This window comes from Patagioenas fasciata, chromosome 1 (assembly GCF_037038585.1).
Source record: "Patagioenas fasciata isolate bPatFas1 chromosome 1, bPatFas1.hap1, whole genome shotgun sequence".
Taxonomy (NCBI): domain Eukaryota; kingdom Metazoa; phylum Chordata; class Aves; order Columbiformes; family Columbidae; genus Patagioenas; species Patagioenas fasciata.
Genome location: NC_092520.1, coordinates 855,010 through 879,389, shown reverse-complemented (window position 1 = coordinate 879,389; position 24,380 = coordinate 855,010). Strand labels below are relative to the sequence as shown.

The following is a 24,380-nucleotide window of genomic DNA, read 5'->3' as shown; positions in this document are numbered from 1 at the left end:
TGTCCTGCTGGGGTCTCAGTGTCCGTAGGGTGACAACATCCATCTGTCCCTCTGGGGTCTTATTGTCCATAGAGTGACACTGTCCATCTGTCCCTCTGGGGTCTCAGTGTCCGTAGGGTGACACCATCTGTCTGTCCTGCTGGGGTCTCAGTGTCCGTAGGGTGACACCGTCTGTCTGTCCTGCTGGGCTCTCAGTGTCTGTAGAGTGACACCGTCCATCTGTCCTGCTGGGGTCTCAGTGTCCGTAGGGTGACACTGTCCGTCTGTCCTGCTGGGCTCTCAGTGTCTGTAGGGTTACACCGTCCGTCTGTCCTGCTGGGATCTCAGTGTCCGTAGGGTGACACCGTCCATCTGTCCTGCTGGGATCTCAGTGTCCGTAGGGTGACACTGTCCATCTGTCCCGCTGGGATCTCAGTGTCCGTAGGGTGACACTGTCCGTCTGTCCTCCTGCCTGAGCGCACAGTGGAGTCTACAGCTGTTTCGGTGGCTTGGCGGGGGGACCTGGGGATCCCTGGGGACCTGGGGCTGTGGCAGTGGGGACCTGGGGGTCCCTGGGGCCCTGGGGATGCATCAGGAACCTGGGGATCCCTGGGGACCTGGGGCTGTGTTAGGAACCTGGGGCCATGTCAGTGGGACCTGGGGCTGTGTCAGGGACCTGGGGCCGTGTCAGTGGGACCTGGGGGTCCCTGGGGACCTGGGGCTGTGTCACTGGGGATGTGGGGGTCCCTGGGGCTGCATCAGGGACCTGGGGACCCGGGGACTGTGTCAGTGGGACCTGGGGGTCGCTGGGGACCCCTGGGGACCTGGGGCTGTGTCAGGGACCTGGGGCCATGTCAGGGTGACCAGGGGGGATCCCTGTGGCCCCGGGGCTGTGTGTGAGTCAGGCTGCAGCTCACCCGGCTCCAGCTGAGGGAGACACAACTCCGGCTTGCAGGCGTTTGGGAGGATCCGGGTCCCTTTGATGCTGATCACAGCGTCTGCGGGCGCCACCTCAAAGCCCTGATGTTATCTCGGGCTGCTCGGGGTGCTCCTTGCACGTTGGTTCCGCCTGGCTCGCGTCTGACGTCTCATTACAGCTGCTCGTGTCTCTCTTACTCACGTCTTTCTCACGGGCGGTGAGCAGAGCCCACCCCATCAGGTCCCGTTCCTGCTCGGCGCCGCGCAGACGAGAGGGATTTTTCAGGCAAACCGCGTGGCCTGCACACGATTTGAGCCCTCGCCCCCCGCTCCTCTTTCCCTTTTCCTTGTCTCCATCCTGCCTTTGGGAGGTTTGCAATATCACAGTATCACAGTATGTTTGGGATTGGAAGGGCCCTGGAAAGCTCACCCAGTGCAATCCCCCCATGGAGCAGGAACACCCAGCTGAGGTTCCACAGGAAGGTGTCCAGGCGGGTTTGAATGTCTGCAGAGAAGGAGACTCCACAACCTCCCTGGGCAGCCTGGGCCAGGCTCTGACACCCTCACCAGGAACAAGTTTCTTCTCAAATTTAAGTGGAACCTTTTGTGCTCCAGTATGAACCCATTGCCCCTTGTCCTATCACTGGTTGTCACCCAGAAGAGCCTGGCTCCATGCTCCTGACACTCCCCCTTTCTATATCTGTAAACATGAATGAGTCCCCCCTCAGTCTCCTCTTGTCCAGCTCCAGAGCCCCAGCTCCCTCAGCCTTTCCTCACACGGGAGATGCTCCACTCCCTTCAGCATCTTGGTGGCTGCGCTGGACTCTCTCCAGCAGTTCCCTGTCCTTCTGGAACTGAGGGGCCACAACTGGACACAATATTCCAGGGGTGGTCTCCCCAGGGCAGAGCAGAGGGGCAGGAGAACCTCTCTGACCTACTGACCACCCCCTTCTAACCCACCCCAGGTACCATTGGCCTTCCTGGCCACAAGGGCCCAGTGCTGGCTCATGCTCACCCTGCTGTCCCCAGGACCCCAGCTCCCTTTCCCCTACACTGCTCTCCAACAGCTCCTTCCCCAACTTACACTGCAACCTGGGGTTGTTCCTGCCCAGATCCCAGACTCTACCCTTGCCCTTGTTCTAGTTCATTCCATTTCTCCCCGCCCAACTCTCCAGCCTGTCCAGGTCTCTGATGGCAGCACAGCCTCTGGCGTGTCAGCCACTCCTCCCAGCTTGGTGTCCCCAGCAAACTTGCTGACAGTCACTCTATTCCCTCGGCCAAATCATTAACGAATACATTGAATAATCCCGGCCCCAGCACTGCCCCCTGCGGCACTGCACTGGATACTGGCCTCCAACCAGACTCCGCACCATTGACCACCACTCTGGCTTCTCTCCTTAAGCCAGTTTGCAATAAATGCATTTGGTACCAGGGTGCAAACGCGTTGGGGTGCAAGCTGCGGCCCGGAGCCTCCCGCAGCTCGGCTGCAGGCAGCGGGGGTTGACGCCATCCACACCGCCACCGTCTGCTGCTTTCCGTGCTGTTGTTTAAGCCTGCGCTGCTGGAGCAGCAGGCAGGGTTTACCTGTGCGCCACACGGCGCGGATCTAATGCAGAAACTCAGGGTTTTGGGCTTTCCCCTGCCCCGTGCGGCTGCCCAGCGCTGGGCCGGCGGGAGGGCACGTCCATCGCTGGTTCGTTTCTGGGGGAGAAGTTACCCCGAGTTTCCAGCCTCCGCCTCCCCGGCGGGAGGTGTGAACCTTCCAGCAGGCGGTGTTTGAGTTCTGTGGAGAACCGAATGGGATCGTCCCCAGCTGTAGGGTGCCAAGTTGTTTATCTAACGCTGTTTCCTTAAGGAACGGCTGCTGGAGCGGCGGTGGTGCCGCTGGGAGCTGCTCGGCCGCCGGCCCAGCCATGGATCGGTGGTTTCAGACCCGCTGTGGTTCCGATGCTCAGCTGAGCTCCTGCCCTCGCTGTGCACACAGGGGGCAACCATGGTCTCTTAAGGGTTCTTCTCTCTTGAAGCTGTTTCCTATTCACCGCATTAAAATGGGAGGTTCATCCTCTCCATCTGCCCTGTGAGGCCCCAGTGTGGGCCCAGTGCTGGGCGTCCCAGTTCGAGAAGGATGAGGAGTCACCCCCCGAGCAAGGCGCAGCAGAGGCGTCAATTAGAACTGGTAACGCCGGCATCCCAGCAGCACATGAACAGCGCGGGTCGGAGGGGCGTCCGGAGCTCCCCCGGCTCCAGCTCCTGCCCCAGAGCCCCCACAACTGCTCCTACAGCCGTTTCTTTTGCAGTGCTGGGCTCCCAGTTCAAGGACGAGGAGTCAGTGGAGAGAGTGCAGGGAGGGACACGAAGATGCTGAGGGGTCTGGAGCATCTTTGTGTGAGGAAAGGCTGGGAGAGCTGGGGCTGCTGAGCTGGAGAAGAGAAGCTGAGAGGGATGTGATCAGTGATCAATAGCTCAGGGTGGGTGTCAGAGGATGGAGCAGACTCTGTTCAGTGGTGCCCAGCGCCAGGGTGAGGGGCAACGGGCACAGACTGAACCACAGGAGGCTCCATGTGAACGTGAGCAGAACCTTGTGTGCTGGGAGGTGCCGGAGCCTGGCCCAGGCTGCCCAGGGCGGGTAATCGGTGGTTTTGGTGAACAGGAGACTGAGCTGTGGTGTCTCCCAGTGGTTCTGCACCCCCAGCACCCCTCAGAAAGCTCCTTTCCCGGGTTTGTGTGGCACAGACTCCGACGTGGCTCCAGAAACGCTCCCAAACCCATGAGTTATTCGCTCCCTTGCTGCAGCTCCCGGTACAGCCGCCCTGTCTCCCTTTGGTACAGCAGAAGCCTGTTTGACAAGCACTCTGAGGTCAGTTGAATCACTATTTGTTTAAAGCAATAGAATGTCTTAACCAAATACCAGATGAATTTATCGCCGCGAGGTTTGCCATCCACTTTAAATATTTACAGCTAACTGGATGGTGTTTGGATTGCAGAGGGAAGGCAGCTCCGTCCCGTTAATGGACTCCGTTAGCGCTGTTGGATCGTTAACGTTTTCATATTGTTAGTGTTACCGTATCATTTTCGTATCGTTCTCTTCAGCAGCTCGTGGTCAATAAGCCGGGGCAGTAGGTTTGGGTTTCCTGGAGGGCCGATAGCTCTGGACACGACAATGCAGGGAGGGGACAACTGAGGGACCCGACAGCTCTTGCGGGGTGAAATTCAGCACTTCATCAAACCACTTTGCATTATTATCTTGTGGGTCCGCTGGCAAAGCAAGGGAGTGTGAGGAAGCCAAGAAAGGGCTGGAGCTCCATAGAGATTCCAGTGGCAGGGAGATGTGCTGGCTCAGCTGCCTGTGGGTGCTCTAGGAATGCAGAATTTTGGTGTAACCCCACGTGTGTGGTTTCTGATGTCACAACGTGTGTGTAAACAGCCAGTGTAGAATCTACCGAGTATTTTATTTGAGCAATGCTGCTGTAAAACTGCTGGGTTTCTGGTCACAGAATCCCAGAATGTGAGGGGTTGAAGGGCCCTGGAAAGCTCATCCAGTGCAACCCCCCCATGGAGCAGGAACACCCAGCTGAGGTTCCACAGGAAGGGGTCCAGGCGGGTTTGAATGTCTGCAGAGAAGGAGACTCCACAACCTCCCTGGGCAGCCTGGGCCAGGCTCTGACACCCTCAGTTTCTTCTCATATTTAAGTGGAACCTCTTGTGTTCCAGTTTGCACCCATTGCCCCTTGTCCTGTCACTGGTTGTCACCCAGAAGAGCCTGGCTCCATCCTCCTGACACTGCCCCTTTCCATATTGATCCCCAGGAATGAGTCCCCCCTCAGTCTCCTCTTCTCCAGCTCCAGAGCCCCAGCTCCCTCAGCCTTTCCTCACACGGCAGATGCTCCACTCCCTCCAGCATCTTAATCCACCCTGGTTCTGTTCTCCAAGTAAAACTCTGTGAAACGTTTGAAGAAGTGGGGCTTTGAACTTGTGTGTCTCAGTCGGACTCTTCAGCTCACGCCACCTGAGGCTGCTGTTGAGTTCTCCTATTCTACAGCTTTTTACCTACTTTCAAACAGAACCCCAGCAGCGCTGCGGACCCAACACAGCGTTAATCCTGCGTGACCACTGCTGGCCTGGGTGAAACCGCATCATAGAGTCAGAATCGTTTGGGTTGGAGGGGCCTTCCCAGTGCCGCCCCCGGCGCGAGCAGGGACATCTCACCCAGGCCAGGTCTGGGTTGTGTCCCTTCTTCCTTCTTTCGCCTAAAAAGAGAAGGAAAATAGGTCTAGAAATGGGTTTTCCTTGGTGTACGTTGCTTTTCCCGCAGCTTTCCCAGAGTGAGGTGCCAAGGGGTGAGTTTTGCAGGTTGGGCTGTGCTGAGATGGGGCGTGGGTTAAACAGCGATAAACTGGGCAATAAACCCGAGCTGCGGTGTAAAACCTGCGCTCCGGAAACTATCCCTGAGCTTACACCCAGCTCCGGCGCAGCGGGGTGTGCAGCAGCAGGGAACCCAGAGCAGGAGGATTATCTCGCGTTGCCTTGGCGATACGGGATCCCTTTGAACGTCTAATGCCCTGATTATTTAGATCCAGACAAACCGACTTGTTCTCTGTTTGTGTAGGGCTTGGGTCGGTTTAAACTGAGTTTGATTTTAGCAAGGCCTGTATGTAGGGCTCGGACTCACTATTCAGATTTGCTCCCTTAGGTTGTTTTCACCCCTGAAATGATGTAGCTTTTTTGACAACATCGGTAGGATCGAAGACACAGTTCTGCCCCAGGAAGGGGGTTTGTCCTGTCCCCACGAGCAGCGTTTCCCAGCTCCCCGCCTTGGAAAGCTGCTGCTTCCCCTGGGGAGGGCGGTAACTCCAACCATAACCTAAATGAAGCACTGACCCGTGTCACTAAGAACTGCCCAGCCCTCCAGGGCTGGCGACTCCAGCACTGCCCCTGTCCTGAGAACCTCCTGTCCGTCTGTCCAGCCCCCCAGGGATGGTGACTCCAGCACTGCCCTGGGCAGCCTGTTCCAATGCCCCACAGCCCTTTGGGGAAGAAATTGTTCCCAGATCCAACCTCAACCTCCCCTGGTGCAACTCGAGGCCGTTTCCTCTGCGCCTGGCGCTTGTTCCTGGGGCTGCACGTGGTGCTGGGGGAGAATTCGGGGTTGTCTCTGCCGGGCTGGGAACACGCGGCACACGGATCCGCTCACACGTGGGTGCAGCGCTCGCTGCCCCCGCGTCTCCCCGGCCGTGCGGCACACGCAGGAACCGGGGTCTGGCCGCGTTCTCTCGGGGGTGTTGGCTCTGGGAAGGAAATGAGAGGCGCTGATTGAGCCCGGGGGAGGCGTCGCATCCCGTGGTTGTGTCAGTGGTGCTGTGGAGCGGCTGGGGCACTGATGAGCCCTGTCCTTGCATGCCTGTCCTTGCACACTCATCCTTGCACTCTCGTCCTTGCACTCTCGTCCTTGCACTCTCATCCTTGCACTCTCATCCTTGCACACTCATCTTTGCGTGCTCATCCTTGCACTCCTGTCCTTACACTCTCGTCCTTGCACACTCATCTTTGCATGCTCATCCTTGCACCCTGGTCCTTGCACCCTGGTCCTTGCACACTCATCTTTGCACGCTTGTCATTGCACTCCTGTCCTTGCACACTGATCCTTGCACACTTACCCTTGCACCCCTGTCCTTGCACACTCATCCTTGCACACTTGTTCTTACGTGCTCATCCTTGCACACTCATCCTTGCACACTCATCTTTGTGCGCTTGTCCTTGCACACCTGTCCTTGCACACTCATCCTTACACACTCATCCTTGTACATTCATCCTTGCACAATCATTCTTGCACTCCTGTCCTTGCACACTCATCCTTGCACTCCTGTCTTTGCACTCTCATCCTTGCACACTCATCTTTGCACACTTGTCCTTGCACACTCATCCTTGCACTCTCGTCCTTGCACTCTCATCCTTGCACACTCATCTTTGCACGCTCGTCCTTGCACGCCTGTCCTTGCACACTGATCCTTGCAGACTGTTCGACACCTGGCAAACACCTCGCCCTGCACATCCCCTGCCTCTGACCCTCCCAGGTTTTCACTAAAGCCCCATTTCGGGTGCTGTGGAAGCACGATGGCTCATTTGCCGGCTGCGGGTGGCTCCGGGAGCAGTTTCGGGACCCTGGGGGTCGGTGTGTGGGGGTTCGGCGTGCGGGGGTGGCAGCGTGTGCGGTGGAACACGGTGTACGTGACAGGGGCTTCGTGAAACACCGCGTCCCGGGTAGCAACGCGCTTCCTGCTGCTCGTCTGTGGGTAATGGAATGGCTAGAGAGCTTCTTGGTGGAAAAATAATTGGTAGCTTGTGGCAAATGCCGAATTTTTTTTTGGTGAAGTTTAGTACAAAACGTAAGAGCTGAACTTCTTCTCTTGTCCTTGTTCCCCTGCTGTTCAGAATCATCCACAACCTCCTGGCCAACCTGGGCCAGGCTCCCACCACCCCCAGGGCAACAATTTCCTCCTCACCTCCACCCTGAGTCTCCCTCCTGTAGTTTAACCCATTGATGGACCTTCCCGAAGCGCAGAACGTCGTCCTGTGTGCTCCGAAGGGACACGCTCAGCGCCGCGGGCTGAACCCGCTGTGCCCCAGAGCTCCCGCAGCAGGGAAAGCTCGGGAGCAGCCGTTAGAGCAGCTCAGTGTCAGCTTAACTGGGTTTTTATTACTGCTCTTTGGGCTGTGCGGAGGCAGTGAACAGGGTGCTGCAGCTGGAGCTGCTGCCGCTTGGCGGGAGGACACACGGTGCTGCTCAAAGCCACCAGATTCCTGCCATGGCCCGGGACGCCCCGGCTCTCCTTGGAGAAGAGCTGTGGAGACAAGGGAGACCGGCTGGAGCTACCAAGAGCCACAAAGATGCTGGAGGGAGTGGAGCATCTCCCGTGTGAGGAAAGGCTGAGGGAGCTGGGGCTCTGGAGCTGGAGAAGAGGAGACTGAGGGGGGACTCATTCACGGGGATCAATATGGAAAGGGGCAGTGTCAGGAGGATGGAGCCAGGCTCTGCTGGGTGACAACCAGTGACAGGACAAGGGGCAGTGGGTGCAAACTGGAACACAGGAGGTTCCTCTGAAAGAGGAGAAGAAACTTGTTGGGGGTGAGGGTGTCAGAGCCTGGCCCAGGCTGCCCAGGGAGGTTGTGGAGTCTCCTTCTCTGCAGACATTCAAACCCGCCTGGACCCCTTCCTGTGGAACCTCAGCTGGGTGTTCCTGCTCCATGGGGGGATTGCACTGGATGAGCTTTCCAGGGCCCTTCAACCCCTGACATTCTGGGATTCTGTGATTCAGCCTTTGTTAGGAGTCATTTCTTCCCAGCAGTGAACACCTGAGTTCCTGTCGTCGCCATTGCCGTGGTGAAGGGCTCTGTGCGTTGGGGACGCAGCAGGAGCAGCAGCCATGACACAGAAAAGCTGTAAGAGCTGGGGGTGGGTGCAAAACAAACCATCTGAACAAGCCAGCCCAGCGGTCCCCTCAGAACACCAGATAAAGGGATTTGGAATTGTGTATCTGCAGCACCAGGCCAGGGGCTGCTCACTAGGAAGAGGATGTTGTGATAATCCCCCCGGGATGGGAAGCGGGGCCGGTATTAACCTTGTTTAGATCTTTAGTGTTGAACTCACGGGTGAATGTTCCCCAAGAATGATGGAGCTCTTCTGGGCTGCCTCAGGTGATGGCATCTGCTGCACCTTTGGAGAGGGGACGTGTCCCTCTGTCCCCACAGGGGAGGCACAGAATCACCAAATGTCAGGGGTTGAAGGGCCCTGGAAAGCTCATCCAGTGCAATCCCCCCATGGAGCAGGAACACCCAGCTGAGGTTCCACAGGAAGGGGTCCAGGCGGGTTTGAATGTCTGCAGAGAAGGAGACTCCACAACCTCCCTGGGCAGCCTGGGCCAGGCTCTGACACCCTCACCATGAACAAGTGGAACCTCCTGTGTTCCAGTTTGCACCCATTGCCCCTTGTCCTGTCACTGGTTGTCACCCAGCAGAGCCTGGCTCCATCCTCCTGACACTGCCCCTTTCCATATTGATCCCCATGAATGAGTCCCCCCTCAGTCTCCTCTTGTCCAGCTCCAGAGCCCCAGCTCCCTCAGCCTTTCCTCACACGGGAGATGCTCCACTCCCTTCAGCATCTTGGTGGCTGCGCTGGACTCTCTGCAGCAGTTCCCTGTCCTTCTGGAGCTGAGGGGCCACAACTGGACACAATATTCCAGGTGTGGTCTCCCCAGGGCAGAGCAGAGGGGCAGGAGAACCTCTCTGACCTACTGACCACCCCCTTCTAACCCACCCCAGGTCCCATTGGCTTCCTGGCCACAAGGGCCCAGTGCTGGCTCATGGTCACCCTGCTGTCCCCAGGACCCCAGGTCCCTTTCCCCTACCCTTGTGCCTGGGGAGGTTTCACAGTGGGCCCATGCAGTGCTGGACCTGCCCGGTCCCTGGTCACCCCGTGTTGGTGGCGGTGATTCTTGGCTCTCGTGTCCCGTGTTACCTGCGCAGCAGCTCTGCCGGGCCCTGGGGGCTCTCCCGTGGCGCGTGGTGCAGCTGAGTGTGTCTGCTAGGATGGGGAATTTCGTTTTCTTTTTAATTATTTATCTGTAAGGTTTTTTAATTTGGTTGGGGTGGTTTTTCCTTTTTCTTTCTTCCTTCTTTCTTTCTCCTTTTTCTTTTTTTCTTCTTCCTTCTCTTTCTTCTCCTTTCTCCTTTCTCCTTTTTTCCTTTTTCTTTTTTCCTTCTTTTTCATTTCTTCCTTCCTCCTTCTTCCTTCTTCTTCCTTTTCTTTTTTCCTCCTTTTTTCTTCTTCCTTTTTCCTTTGTCCTTCTTTCTTTTTCCTTCTTCCTTCTTCCTTCTTTTTCCCTTCTTTTTATTTTTCCCCTTTTCTTTCTTCCTTCTTTCTCCTTTTTTCCTTTTTCCTTTCTTCTTCATTCTTCTTTCTCTTCTTTCCGTTTTTCTTTTTTCCTATTTTATCCTTTCTTCCTCCTTCTTCTTTTTCCTTCTTTTTCCTACATTTTCCTTCTTTTTCCTTCTTTTTCCTTCTCTTTCCTGTCTTTCTTCCCCTTTCAAACCGGGTGAATACCATCAAGCCTCCTTTTTGTTTTCCCTCCCTTAACTATCGACGCAGCCCTTTGCGACCCCCAGGCCGCGGTCCCTTCTGCTCCCCCACGTCCCTTCTTGGCTTGGTGGTCCCCGTGTCCCCGCTCAGCGCTGTCTCTGGTCCCCTGTGTCCCCCCTGGCCAGGTCCCCATGTCCCCACTCAACGCTGTCTCTGCCCTCCATGTCCCTTCCTGACCGGGTCCATGTGTCCCCGCTCAATGCTGTCTCTGGTCCCCTGTGCCACCCTGGCTGGGTCCCCGTGTCCCTGCTCAGCGCTGTCTCTGGTCCCCTCTGCCCCCCTGGCCAGGTCCCCATGTCCCCACTCAACGCTGTCTCTGGTCCCCTCTGCCCCCCAGGCCGGGTCCCCATGTCCCCGCTCAGTGCTGTCTCTGGTCCCCTCTGTCCCCCTGGCCAGGTCCCCGTGTCCCCGCTCAGTGCTGTCTCTGGTCCCCTGTGCCACCCTGGCCAGGTCCCTGTGTCCCCGCTCAGCGCTGTCTCTGGTCCCCTCTGTCCCCCTGGCTGGGTCCCCGTGTCCCCGCTCAGCGCTGTCTCTGGTCCCCTCTGTCCCCCTGGCTGGGTCCCCGTGTCCCCGCTCAGCGCTGTCCCCTCTCTTGCAGTGACGCGGCACAACCACCTGAAGGACTTCATGCTGGTGGTGTCCATCGTCATCGGCGTGGGCGGCTGCTGGTTCGCCTACATCCAGAACCGCTACTCCAAGGAGCACATGAAGAAGATGATGAAGGACCTGGAGGGGCTCCACCGCGCGGAGCAGTCGCTGCACGACCTTCAGGAGAGGTGCGTTCGCTTCCCATCCAGCCTCGCTCATTCCTCAACGTTCCCCTTCGTTTACCCTTCAGGGAAGAGTTTCCTTTTCCCACTTCCGCTCTGGTTGTCATTGCTGGCTCTAAATAGAGTCTCTGAGTTTTGGGGAGGCCCTGGCTCTGTTCTGGAGCTGCTGTTGGCGTCAGAGCTCAGAGCTTCGCCTCCTCGAGCAGCAAAACATCCCGCTGAGCACAAGGGCTGGAATTGCTCCTTCTGCACTCACTCCTCCTTCCAAGTACATCGGCTTCTTTCTATAGGTGCTTCCTATTGCTTTAACGTGTCTAATTATATTGGAGCAGTGAGGCGTACAGTGGTTTCTCACACTGAAAGTGCATCGGGATCCCGACCTCCCGAAACGACAAAGATCTGGTACCCTGAGGGAGGAGGAGGCTCTGAAGGAGTGAGGCGATCCAGCTCGCGCAGGATTTGTCGTCCAGGCTGATTGGGTTGTTTCCCTGAGGCTTCTGATGGGGAAAAAGCACATTGAGACAGTGCAAACCGCCGGAGGAATCACAACCCGCTCGAGCTCCAAGCCGTGTATGATGGCCCATGCTGCCCATCCCACGCGGGGCCCCCGAAATCCTGGGAGGAGCAAAACCACCGGTGTAGGAGTGATTCCCTGTGAGCGGTTGGACTTGGGTGGAATCCTGCAGCTTTGGGAACGCGACCTCTGCTCACAGAACAGTTTGTGATGGTGCCAGCGCAACGCACGAGCTGCGCAGGAGTCACCGCGGAGAGCAAACCCAGCGGGGTTTTTGGCAAGAAGAGTTTTAAGGGGAGATGTAGCAAATAACAGAGAGCGGCAGTCTTGGGCTGTGACTATTTTCCATCAGTTTTAAGTGCAAGTTTAGAGGATAAACCTTAATTTTGCCGCATCCCTGTGGCTTTTCTGACAGCGGAGCCCAGGCCTGGGTACGTGTGTCACCGCTCTCGGGTGGCGACCGGCGACCTGTGCCAGCACTGGCATCCCGAGGATGCCGATCTGCGTGGAGATTTGTGCCGCGGGGGCCGCAGGACGTACCCACGAGGCCATGGCTGGTTTCCTGCCCTCAGGGCTCTTTCTGAACATGAGCGCTGCTCGAGAGCCTCGGTGGGTGCCTGCGCGGAGGCCGAACGCTTGCCAGAGTCCCGGGCCGCGGGTGCCAGATGGGCGCGCGCCCTGGCAGCGGTGCGGGTGTGTGTTAACCTGCTTTCTTGTTGGCACAGAGATGGAGGTAATCGCGTTTCCCCTCTGGCCGGCGCTGGGCCACAGCTGGTTCCGCAGAGCTTTGGGGAATTTTGCGTTACAGGTTGGAAATACCCCAAAGAAAATGTTTGGGTTCTGTTCTGCAGGCAGAAGGACACGGGGATTGCTCCGCAGTGGCCGTGTCCGGGCCGGGGGTCTCTGCCGGTGTCACCGAGGAGCAGGTGACACCAGAGGTCCCAACGCCGGCTGGGGGAACGACCTTGGGCTGTGCTGCCGAGGGCAGAGCCACGTAAACAAGTGGATGTGTCTGTGACGTTCCACGAATGCTCCAAAGCCGGGTGGGGAGAAACACAAAACCCTGGGTACTAAGCTCTGGTCTTAACCCGGAGCAGCGTGTCCTCTGCGGAGGACGCTGAGCTGGAGCTCCGGGACCGGGAGGTGAATTCCTGGTGCCTGTGGGGCCTCTTGGCTGAGTTTTGATCTCATTCTCCTCTGAGGAGCGAATGTGCCCTCGCTGCTGCATCCCTGCGCCCCAGCAAGGCCCAGCCCTGGTCCTCGGCCACCAGAGACATGGCCAGAGCTCCCAACAGCCCTTCCCGGGGACTTGTTCTGCTGGAGCCCAGGGAGCCCCAGCAGATGTGCCAGGGGGGTCAGCGGGACATGAGGCAAAGGTTCTTCCCCAGAGGTGCTGGACACTGAACAGGCTCCCAGGGAGGTGTCACGGCCCAACCTGACAGTGTTCAAGAAGAGACTGGACAGCGTCCTCAGACACACGGGGTGACCTGTGGGGTGTCATTGCAGGGACAGCAGTTGGAACCGATGATCTGTGGGTCCCTCCAGCTCAGGACACCCTGTGGTTCTGTGGCTTCTCTGGGCCGGCAGTGACCTCCTGGCCTGGCCCATCGAAGCCAGCGCTGAGCAGCCCTTGGGAAGGAGCGTGGTGCCCTTCTGGTTGCCTCCCAGCTGCCATTTGGTGAACAGCTGATGCGCTCCTGAGGAGCAGAGAAGGGAAGATCAACACGAAAACCCATTTTTGTTCATCTTCAGAACACCTTTTGAGAACGTCCTCCAACAGTGACCCTTTCCAGTCCAGTAAATGACCCATCGAGAGGAAAACGTTCATGTCTTGATACCTCCTGCTGATGATTGAAGGTTGACGATCTGCTGGCTGTATTGAAAATCTCCTGGTTGTATTGAAGATCTACCGGTTGTATGGACAATCTATGGGTTGAATGGAAGATCTGCTGGTTGTATGGACGAACGGTTGGTTATATTAAAGATCTGCAGGTTGTATTGAAGATCTGCAGGTTGTATGGAGGATCTGCAGGCTGTATGGATGATCTGCAGGTTGTATTGAAGATCTGCAGGTTGTATTGAAGATCTGCAGGTTATATTGATGATCTGCTGGTTACATTGAAGATCTGCAGGTTGTATGGATGATCTGCAGGTTGTATGGATGATCTGCAGGTTGTACTGAAGATCTGCAGGTTGTATTGAGGATCTGCAGGCTGTACTGAAGATCTGCAGGTTGTACTGAGGATCTGCAGGTTGTATTGAGGATCTGCAGGTTGTACTGAGGATCTGCAGGTTGTATTGAGGATCTGCAGGTTGTATTGAGGATCTGCAGGTTGTACTGAGGATCTGCAGGCTGTGCTGAAGATCTGCAGGTTGTATTGAGGATCTGCAGGTTGTACTGAGGATCTGCAGGCTGTACTGAAGATCTGCAGGTTGTATTGATGATCTGCAGGCTGTGCTGAAGATCTGCAGGTTGTATTGGTGATCTGCAGGTTGTACTGAAGATCTGCAGGTTGTATTGATGATCTGCAGGTTGTATTGATGATCTGCAGGTTGTACTGATGATCTGCAGGTTGTATGGATGATCTGCAGGTTGTACTGAAGATCTGCAGGTTGTACTGATGATCTGCAGGTTGTACTGAAGATCTGCAGGTTGTATTGATGATCTGCAGGTTGTACTGAAGATCTGCAGGTTGTACTGAAGATCTGCAGGTTGTATTGATGATCTGCAGGTTGTATTGAGGATCTGCAGGTTGTATGGATGATCTGCAGGTTGTATTGATGATCTGCAGGTTGTACTGAAGATCTGCAGGTTGTACTGAAGATCTGCAGGTTGTATTGAGGATCTGCAGGTTGTACTGAAGATCTGCAGGTTGTACTGAAGATCTGCAGGTTGTATGGATGATCTGCAGGTTGTACTGAAGATCTGCAGGTTGTATTGATGATCTGCTCCTGACCGGTGAAGCTCCCAGATGGGTCCGGGTTTCTTGCCGTGTCACAAGCACAGCTCTAAGGGACTTTGTTGTCTCTTGGAGCTCAGTGGATGTGGAACCAGAGTGGCCGAGTCACCGGGGTGTGAACGGGAACGCACAGGCAAAACGCAGCTTCATCCATAAACATCAGAAAATGCGGGCTGTGCTCTCAGGAGAAAACTGATAACACAATATGAGCGTGCCCTTGAGAATTACCTTCAGGATCAATTCCTTCCCGCTCTGCGGCACGGTGGAGGGGAATTTCTCCTTTAAACAGAGGTATTTGGGCAGTTTGGGGCTCGTCGGGCTTCGTATGGAATGATGCACAGGGCAGGGAGCGCGGGTTTATCTCACCGCTTGGAATGGCCTGGCAGGAGCCTCTGGAAACCGGGAAATAAAGAGCGGGAGTTTCTGGAGAGAGCTGGGAACACCGACCTAAAAACCACGTGGATGAGTGTGAGACAAGGGCAGTGAACACGTGGGGCCTGAGTGCTGAACAAAACCCAATAGCACGATTCAAGCAGAATTTATTTGCTGTTCCCTAACTGGCAAATCCTCAAGTGTGTACCGAGAGGCTGAAAAGGAGAAAGAGCAGTCGGGCAGAAAGGGACCTGGGGGGACTGATGGACAGGAAGCTCAACAGGAGCCAACAGTGTGCCCAGGTGGCCAAGAAGGCCAATGATGTCCTGTCCTGTATCCAACCCAGCGTGGTCAGCAGGACAAGGGCAGTGATCCTTCCCCTGTGCTCTGCATTGGGGAGGCCACACCTGGAGTGTTGTGTTCAGTTCTGGGCCCCTCAGCTCAGGAAAGAGATTGAAGTGCTGGAGCGGGTCCAGAGAAGAGCAACAAGACTGGGGAAGGGACTTGAGCACAAGCCCTATGGGGAGAGGCTGAGGGAGCTGGGCTTGTTCAGTCTGGAGCAGAGGAGGCTTAGAGGTGAGCTCAGCCTCTCTAGAACGACCTGAAGGGCAGTTCTAGCCAGGGGGGACTGGGCTCTTCTCCCAGGCACTCAGCAACAGGACAAGGGGGCAGGGGCTTCAACTCTGCCAGGGGAAATTGAGGCTGGAGATTAGAAAGCAATTCTGTGCAGAGAGAGTGGTCAGCATTGGAATGGCTGCCCAGGGAGGTGCTGGACTCACCGGCCATGGAGGTTTGTAAACTGAGATTGGCCATGGCACTTAGTGCCATGATCTGGTCAATGGGCTGGAGTTGGACCAAGGGCTGGACTGGATGATCTCTGAGGGCTTTTCCAACCCAGTTGATGCTGTGATTGGATTCTGTGATGGCAAGCGAGCCTTTCCCAAGGAGCGAGCCGGCGTGCGGCCAGCGCGGCCCGGTTGGTAATGGCCAGAACGGAGGGGTTGGAAGAGAAGCTCGTGTTGCCAAGGCGGGACAGCTGGATCGAAGCACCCGGTTCCCAGCAGCCGCGACACTTCATGTTCAGTCCAGGCGCTGAAATCCGCGTCCTGGAAACCCAGCACATCTGATTTGAAGCTGTCCAGGGACGGATGTACCGCGTTCCTCAGGAGTTTGGTCCAGGGTTTGATCGTTGCCATGGTTTGAAAGAAAACACCCAATTTTTCATGTGAACCTATTTAATTGTTATTGCCAGGCGGAATTCCCAACAATTCCATCCTGAAGTGAGGGAAGATGATCCCTTCCCGGCAAGGATAAGCCGTGTTTGTTTGAACACTTTGGAGCGCACGGGGAGAGGTCGCGTGGGGTGTTCGTACCCGCCGGGGCACATCTCACCCTTCGTTGTTAAAGGCAAAGGTCTTAATTTTTGTAGAAACACTGAAAATCCTGCTTAATCTGGGGCTTACTTTAGACCACCAAGATTTCCTCTAGGAAATCCATACTCGTGGCACCGGAAAGAGGTTTTAGACGCGTGGGGCATTGCCATGAACCACATCTCGACCTAAAGAAAATGGGAAGAGCAGCTCCAAAGTGTCAGAAAATCTTGAGCGTTCACACTTGTGCTCACCCGGCCCGAAAGCCGTGCTGGGTCCACATACAGAGCCTCGTGTCCTCAACAACCGCGGGCGCTTCAGGAGGAACCAGTTCCTTGTGTGCTGAAGCAACATTGTTGGCCAAGAAACCAGTTTGTGGCACAGCGCTGTTTGAGTTATTTTTGCTGTCTCTGAGACTGCAAATAATGCGATGTAGACATCAACACCTCGTGAGTGTATTTAACTTTCCATTTAGCTGTAGCTTTACTCAGCACGGCTCTAGAAAAGGGTGGCAGCAAACTATCATTGGAGCTTAAAGAACATCTTTAAAAGAAGTACCAGAATCACAGAGTCCCAGAGTGCCAGGGGTTGAAGGGCCCTGGAAAGCCCATCCAGTGCAATCCCCCCATGGAGCAGGAACACCCAGCTGAGGTTCCACAGGAAGGGGTCCAGGCGGGTTTGAATGTCTGCAGAGAAGGAGACTCCACAACCTCCCTGGGCAGCCTGGGCCAGGCTCTGCCACACTCACCCCCAACAAGTTTCTTCTCATCTCTAAGTGGAACCTCCTGTGTTCCAGTTTGCACCCATTGCCCCTTGTCCTGTCACTGGGTGTCACCCAGAAGAGCCTGGCTCCATCCTCCTGACACTGCCCCTTTCCATATTGATCCCCAGGAATGAGTCCCCCCTCAGTCTCCTCTCCTCCAGCTCCAGAGCCCCAGCTCCCTCAGCCTTTCCTCACACGGGAGATGCTCCACTCCCTTCAGCATCTTGGTGGCTGCGCTGGACTCTCTGCAGCAGTTCCCTGTCCTTCTGGAGCTGAGGGGCCACAACTGGACACAATATTCCAGGGGTGGTCTCCCCAGGGCAGAGCAGAGGGGCAGGAGAACCTCTCTGACCTACTGACCACCCCCTTCTAACCCACCCCAGGTCCCATTGGCTTCCTGGCCACAAGGGCCCAGTGCTGGCTCATGCTCACCCTGCTGGCCCCAGGACCCCCAGCTCCCTTTCCCCTACACTGCTCTCCAACAGCTCATTCCCCAACTTACACTGGAACCTGGGGTTGTTCCTGCCCAGATCCCAGACTCTACCCTTGCCCTTGTTCTATTTCATTCCATTTCTCCCCGCCCAACTCTCCAGCCTGTCCAGGTCTCTGATGGCAGCACAGCTTCCAGTGTCACCACTCCTCCCAGCTTGGTGTCCCCAGCAAACTTGCTGACAGTCACTCTATTCCCTCATCCAAGTCATTGATGAATATATTGAATAATCCCGGCCCCAGCACTGCCCCCTGAGGCTCTGCACTGGATCCAGGCCTCAACTGGACTCTGCCCCATTGCCCACGACTCTCTGGTTCTTCCCTTCAGCCAGTTCCCAGTCACCTCACTGCCCGCTCATCCAGACCGCACTCCTCAGTTCAGCTGGGAGGGTGCTGGGGGACACGGTGTCAAATGCCTCACTCAAGTCAAGGGAGATCACGTCCACCATGCCTCATATTTCCTTTAGGAAATCTTGGTGTGCTTTAGCAAACTAAAAAACCAATTACTGAGTATTTAATAGATGAAATAAAGTTGAGACTCTGGAGCTGACAGTTCAGTTTGTTGGTGAACTCGCCTTGGCTTTGCAAACGCAGGTCCCTGGCATCGACGGGGATTTAACGCAGCTCCGGTTGTGTGTTGCAGGATCCACAATACAGGTCATTGACATCAAAAGGGATTAAGTACTGCTCCGGTTGTGTGTTGCAGGATCCATAGTGCAGGTCACTGGCATCAAAAGGGATTAAAAGCAGCTCCGGTTTTGTGTTGCAGGATCTGTAACACGGGTCCCTGGCATTGATGGGGATTAAACGCAGCTCCGGTTGTGTGTTGCAGGATCCGTAGTGTGGATCACTGACATTGATGGGGATTAAACGCATCTCCGGTTGTGTGTTGCAGGATCCATAACATGGGTCACTGACATCAGAAGGGATTAAGCGCAGCTCCGGTTGTGTGTTGCAGGATCCATAACGTGGGTCACTGACATCAAAGGGGATTAAGCGCAGCTCCGGTTGTGTGTTGCAGGATCCATAACGTGGGTCACTGACATCAAAGGGGATTAAGCGCATCTCCGGTTGTGTGTTGCAGGATCCATAACGTGGGTCACTGACATCAGAAGGGATTAAGCGCAGCTCCGGTTGTGTGTTGCAGGCTGCAGAAGGCGCAGGAGGAGCATCGCTCGGTGGAGGTGGAGAAGGTGCACCTGGAGAAGAAGCTGCAGGACGAGATCAGCATGGCCAAGCAGGAGGCGCACCGGCTGCGGGAGCTGCGCGAGGGCACCGAGAACGAGCTGAGCCGCCAGAAGTACGCCGAGCAGGAGCTGGAGCAGGTGAGGATGCGCCGACATGTGGAGCGGGAGCCGCTTCCTCGCTCGGCTTTGTCCACCCAGCGATGTTCTGCCCACCACGCTGCTTCTCCGCTTCTTGGTGGAGGAAAAGACCCCCAAGTGTTAATATTTCTTCCGCTACCCCGCATTTAGCGTCCCAAATACACAGGAGAGCAGCGACCGCACGTTGTCCCAGCCTGAACTTCACCTCTGATCCCCTCGACCTCCCACCCCAAACCGTAAGCCCCGGTTCCTCACGCTCATCCACAAACACGTCCTTGCTGTGAATGTTCTGAGCGCTGCTGTGCCCCGGACACCCACCGGCAGATTCCCTGCCCCCGTGTCCCCCGTTCCTGAATCCCAGACACCCGTGGATCAGGGTCAGAGCTCTGCATGTGGTGTTGAGGGGACAATCAAACCTTCCCGGGGCTGTGGGTCAGAATTGGTGACTTTTTTCCATTTCAGCCTATTAATGGTTTTAGGAGAGATTTATAGTGGGTCCGATTGCAGTTGCCTTGTATTCTTGCAAATCAGAGACATGCACAAAGGGCATTGCTTTCCAAGGAAGGTTAGCACTAGATTAGCATCTCTGCAGCAAAGTTAGAGCTCGTATGTGCGGTTCTCGAAAAGATTAGCTTTAAATTAGCAAGAGAACTCGTCCCCAAGTCGCATCTTGCGATGTAAACCTAGACGGAATATTGTCTGTAAAGCTGCTGCTGGCAGGAGAGCAGCGCGTTTGGTACAGATCGGTTTAAGCTGAGATTGTGTGAGCCAGACCTGCGAGAGCCGAGCGAGTGCGGGGATATTCTGAGGCCACCAGCGCGTCCTCCCGGCCCAACTGTGCCCAGGCTGCAGTGCCACCCTGGAGGAGGGGACAGAGTGGGACAAGAGGATGGGGACAGAGAGGGACAAGGGGATGGGGACAGAGTGGGACAAGAGGATGGGGACAGAGAGGGACAAGGGGATGGGGACAGAGAGGGACAAGGGGATGGGGAAAAATGGGACAGGGGGATGGGGAAAGAATGGGACGAGAGCCTGGGGTCTGCACTGACCGGGACAAACTAGGGTCCTGGGCCAGCGGGTGAGCTGGGAGCACTGGGCAGTGCGGTCTGGGTGTGCAAACAGCACAACGGTCCAGGTGTGCAAACAGCACAGCAGTCTGGGTGTGCAAACACCCAGACTGGCCGGGTGTGCAATCAGTGTAACGGTCTGGGTGTGCAAAGAGCGCAACAGTCCGAGTGTGCAAACAGCACAACAGTCCGGGTGTGCAAACAGCGCAACAGTCCGGGTGTGGAAACAGCACAACAGTCTGGGTGTGCAAACAGCGCAACGGTCCGGGTGTGCAAACAGCACAACGGTCCAGGTGTGCAAACAGCGCAATGGTCCGGGTGTGCAAATCTGGCTGTGCAAACAGCACAACAGTAAAGGTGTGCAAACAGCGCAACGGTCCGGGTGTGCAAACAGCACAACAGTCTGGGTGTGCAAGCAGCGCAACGGTCCGGGTGTGCAAACAGCACAATGGTCCAGGTGTGCAAACAGCGCAATGGTCCGGGTGTGCAAATCTGGCTGTGCAAACAGCACAACAGTAAAGGTGTGCAAACAGCGCAACGGTCTGGGTGTGCAAACAGCACAACGGTCCGGGTGTGCAAACATCACAATGATCCAGGTGTGCAAACAGCGCAATGGTCCGGGTGTGCAAAATCTGGCTGTGCAAACAGCACAACAGTCTGGGTGTGCAAACAGCGCAACGGTCTGGGTGTGCAAACAGCACAACGGTCCGGGTGTGCAAACAGCGAATTCCCCGCCCCCGCCAACCCGACCCGCGCAGGTCCCGGCTTCGCCCCCGTGCTCGACACCGTTCCTCCCAACCGCCCGTCCGCAAAGTCCCCGAGCTCGTCCGCGTTCACACGCACGAGGCTGGGTCGGTGTGTGCTGTGGGCTGTTCAATACGGCCGATGCTGTAACCCCGAGCCCCGGTACCCGGCCCGCTGGCGGCGTTTGGAGCCGTTGGGTCTCACCGCTTCCCCTCCGCTGCGCGTTCGGTGAGAAACCCGAAAGCCAGAGGTGACTTGACCGCTCTGTTGTTTCCCAGAGGCCGTCGGGAGGGATGCGCTGATGGGGTGAGTACTGGTTCTACCCCCCTGGTTTTACCCCTGACCCCCACTGTGTGACAATAACACGATCACCATCCCAGTGAGCCACGGGTCACCAATGACATTAACTCGTCACTCCCACTGACCCCAAAACTCATCCAATTATAAGATAATCTTGGTTCGCGGGGATATCCAGCCAGACCTTTTGCACATTTTCGCGCTGACCGGGCGGGCTCGGCCGCTCCCGCTGCGGTCGGGTGCGTGAGGTGCAGAGGCAACGTGTTCCCTGGTGTTCACACCACCTTCTCTCCTCACCGGGTTGTCCTAAGGGCTCAGACATGACCATTCCTGCTTTCAAATCGTTGCTCTTACGGGATGTCAGACATCTCCCCGGGGGTGCAGACGCAGTGACCCCGCTGGGGAGGGTTCCCCCGCAGAGCTGGGGTGGTGTTGGGATGCGGTTGTGTGGCGCCTCCTCCCAGCCCCCGGCTGTTCCTCATCACTCATCCACACAAACGTCATTGCTGGGAATGTTCTGAGTGCTCCTCTACCCCAAACACCCACCGGCAGATTTCCTGCCCGCTTATCCCCCTATTCCTGAGCCCTAGGCGCCCATGGATCAGGGTCAGAGCTCTGTATGAGGTGTGGGGGGACAACCAGACCTTCCTGGGGCCCTGGGTCCAAATCGGTGACTTTTTGAGTGATTTAGGCAATGTTACGCTCGACAGGACTAAATCACAGAGGGGACATGAGGGGTTGACCTCCCCTCCCGGCCACTTCTGCAAATGTCCTTGGGGACACAACCTGGGATTGCAGATATCCGCGGGCAACCTGGGGCTTTTGGCTGGAAGTTCCGCCCCTGCCAGACGTGGTGAGACGTGACTGAGCCAAATAACGCGGGGAGGAAAGGAGCCGAGGCTGAGCAGTCTTGGTAGACAAAGGCTTCTCCTCAGCAGGCTGGTGCTGTGCTGTGGGGAGCGAGGAGGCTCCGGGGTGCAAATGTGGGCCCGGGTCTGGAGCAGAACCTGAGCAGCCACTGGTCCTGCACCCCAGACAGAGCGGACGGGACAGACAGGTCCAGGCGATGATCCCAAGCTGAGGAAGGGCTCACACACCGGACTGTGCTGCTGTCCAGAGAGCTGGATGGGGCAGAGAACAACCTGGTGAGGTTCAACTCCAGGTCTCGACCCCACGGGGCTGTTGCTCCCCGGGGTCCTGCAGCTGCAGGAACAGCCCCCGGCACCAGCGCAGGCTGGGGGGCCCTGCTGGAAGCAGCTCTGCGGAGACCGACCTGGGAGTGCTGGGGACAGCAGGGTGACCACGAGCCACCCATGTGTCCTGTGGCCAAGAGGCCAATGGTGCCTGGGGTGTGTGAGGAAGAGCGTGGGCAGCAGGGCAGGGAGGTTGGACACATTCCTGTGTAACCTCATCTAGGTGTTCCTGATCCGGCAGGGGGATTGGACTAGGTGATCTTTTGAGGTCCCTTCCAATCCCTAACATTCTGTGATTCTGTGTGTTGTTCCTCCCCCTCTGCTCTGCCCTGGGAGGCCCCATCTGCAGAACTGGGGCCAGTGCTGGGCTCCCAGTTTAAGGACAAGGAGTCACTGGAGAGAGTGCAGGGAGGGACACGAAGATGCTGAGGGGTCTGGAGCATCTTTGTGTGAGGAAAGGCTGGGAGAGCTGGGGCTGCTGAGCTGGAGAAGAGAAGCTGAGAGGGATGTGATCAGTGCTCAATAGCTCAGGGTGGGTGTCAGAGGATGGAGCAGACTCTGTTCAGTGGTGCCCAGCGCCAGGGTGAGGGGCAACGGGCACAGACTGAACCACAGGAGGCTCCATGTGAACATGAGCAGAAACTTGTGTGCTGGGAGGTGCCAGAGCCTGGCCCAGGCTGCCCAGAGCGGGTGTGGAGTCTCCTTCTCTGAGACATTCAAACCCCTGGGATCCTGTGTGATCTGCTCTGTGACCCTGTGTGATCTGCTCTGTGACCCTGGGTGATCTGCTCTGTGACCCTGGGTGATCTGCTCTGTGACCCTGCATGAGCAGGTGAGGGTGGGGATCTACAGAGGGCACGACCAGCCCGGGATGCTGTGGTTCTGTGATCCAGGGCATGTCCTGGACCTCTCCTCCAGCTCCATGGTGGCTAGAGAAGGTCTGTGCTGGTGGGACAGGGCCTGCTGGGCAGGGAAAGCTCAGAGATGCTCAAGGTTGGCTTCTAATTTAGCAGCAGGGCAGTCTGTTGCAGGGTGTGTAACCACGGACACCCCTCCTGAGCTTTGGGTACGGTGGGTGAGGAGCAGCCCAGTCCCCACGCTGTGCCCGCAGCTCCGAGCTCCTGCCACCGCCCCTCGGTCTGTCCAGCGTGGAGCACGTTAAACCCTTGCAGGGCTTGTATTGGGCTTCAGGTTTCTTGAAGTCCCACATCATGTGTCGTGGAAGAGAATCATGGAATAGTTTGAGTTGATGGGGCCTTCAGAACCCGTCCAGTGCCCCCCTGCCATGACAGGGACATCCTCACCAGCTCAGGGTGCTCAGAGCCGCGTCCAGCCTGGCCTGGGATGTCTCCAGGGATGGTTCAGACACCACCTCTCTGCCCATCCTGAAGTTGCCTGAAGTGTTAATTCCTTATGGTCTCCAGCACCACATTCCCTTACGTAAGGTTTTGGTTTCTTCAACTTACTCATCACCCACTTTCTTCTAATTTAGTCCTGTCTCCCATCCCCACCGAGATCAGTGAGCGTGCGGAGGAGCCTGAGCCAGGATGGCAGGAGAGCCCCCAGAAAGCTCCCGAAACGGTTCATTCCAGACATGTTCTTCCTCTTCCTGACCAAGCAGCACATGTTTTGTGTCTAAATATTTTCGCCGCCTTGCTCCAGTGGTAAAGCTGTCCCTTGACAAGCTCCCTCTGTTCGGCTCCGTCGCCGCAGAGCAAACAGGCGGCGGCGCAGCCTCGCCAGCGATTGTGCCGGGAGGATCCGGGGGCTGCACGGAGCTGCGGGCAGCAAACCCAGAGAGGCTTCTGGAGCCTCAGATGGGCACCGGAACACGCTTCCCTCAAGTCTAAATCTTTTTAAGTAACTTGTGCGTGGTGCTGTCAGCTCTGGGGGGGTTACAGCTGTGAGCAGAGGAGCTGGAATGAAAACTGAGTTCTGTGGAGTCGTTTTTTCTATTCCGGGTGCTCTAAAAGCACCAGAAAATGTGCTGGAAAGTGCCTGGTGGAAAAGGCCCTGGGGGTGTTGGTGGCAGCGGCTGAACGTGAGCCAGAGTGTGCCCAGGGGCCAAGAGGCCACAGCATCCTGGCTGGGACCAGCACTGGGGTGGCCAGCAGGCCCAGGGCAGTGACCGAACCTGTGCTGGGACCTGGGGAGGACAAACCGCCAACCCTGGGGGCGGTTCTGGGATCCTCACACTAAGAAAACCCTTGAGGTGCTGGAGCGAGTGGAGAGAAGGGAACGGAGCTGGTGAGGGACTGGAGCACAAGTGTGATGGGAGCGGCTGAGGGAGCTGGGGGGTTCAGCTGGAGAACAGGAGCTGAGGGGAGACCTTCTGATCTCTGAACTGCCTGAAAGGAGCTTGGAGCCACGGGGGGTCGGGCTCTGCTGCCCAGGAACAAGCGCCAGGAGCAGAGGAAACGGCCTCAAGTTGCGCCACGGGAGGTTGAGGTTGGATATGGGAACAATTTCTTCCCCAAAGGGCTGTG

General features: G+C 56.7%; 1 protein-coding gene across 11 annotated transcripts in view; it reads left to right on the top strand.

Annotated features, from left to right (window-relative positions):
• Window positions 1-24,380, top strand: part of STIM1 (stromal interaction molecule 1) — a 96,055-nt gene that overhangs the window by 52,906 nt on the left and 18,769 nt on the right. For 10 of the 11 annotated variants that reach the window (XM_065834154.2, XM_065834200.2, XM_071807968.1 and 7 more), the window contains 2 exons: window positions 10,629-10,806; window positions 18,416-18,593. In XM_065834154.2, the coding sequence (XP_065690226.1) occupies window positions 10,629-10,806; window positions 18,416-18,593 (356 nt within the window). Of the gene's footprint in view, window positions 1-10,628; window positions 10,807-18,415; window positions 18,594-20,682; window positions 20,711-24,380 lie in introns of all 11 variants that reach the window. The other variant, XM_071808309.1, reaches the window with a different exon arrangement.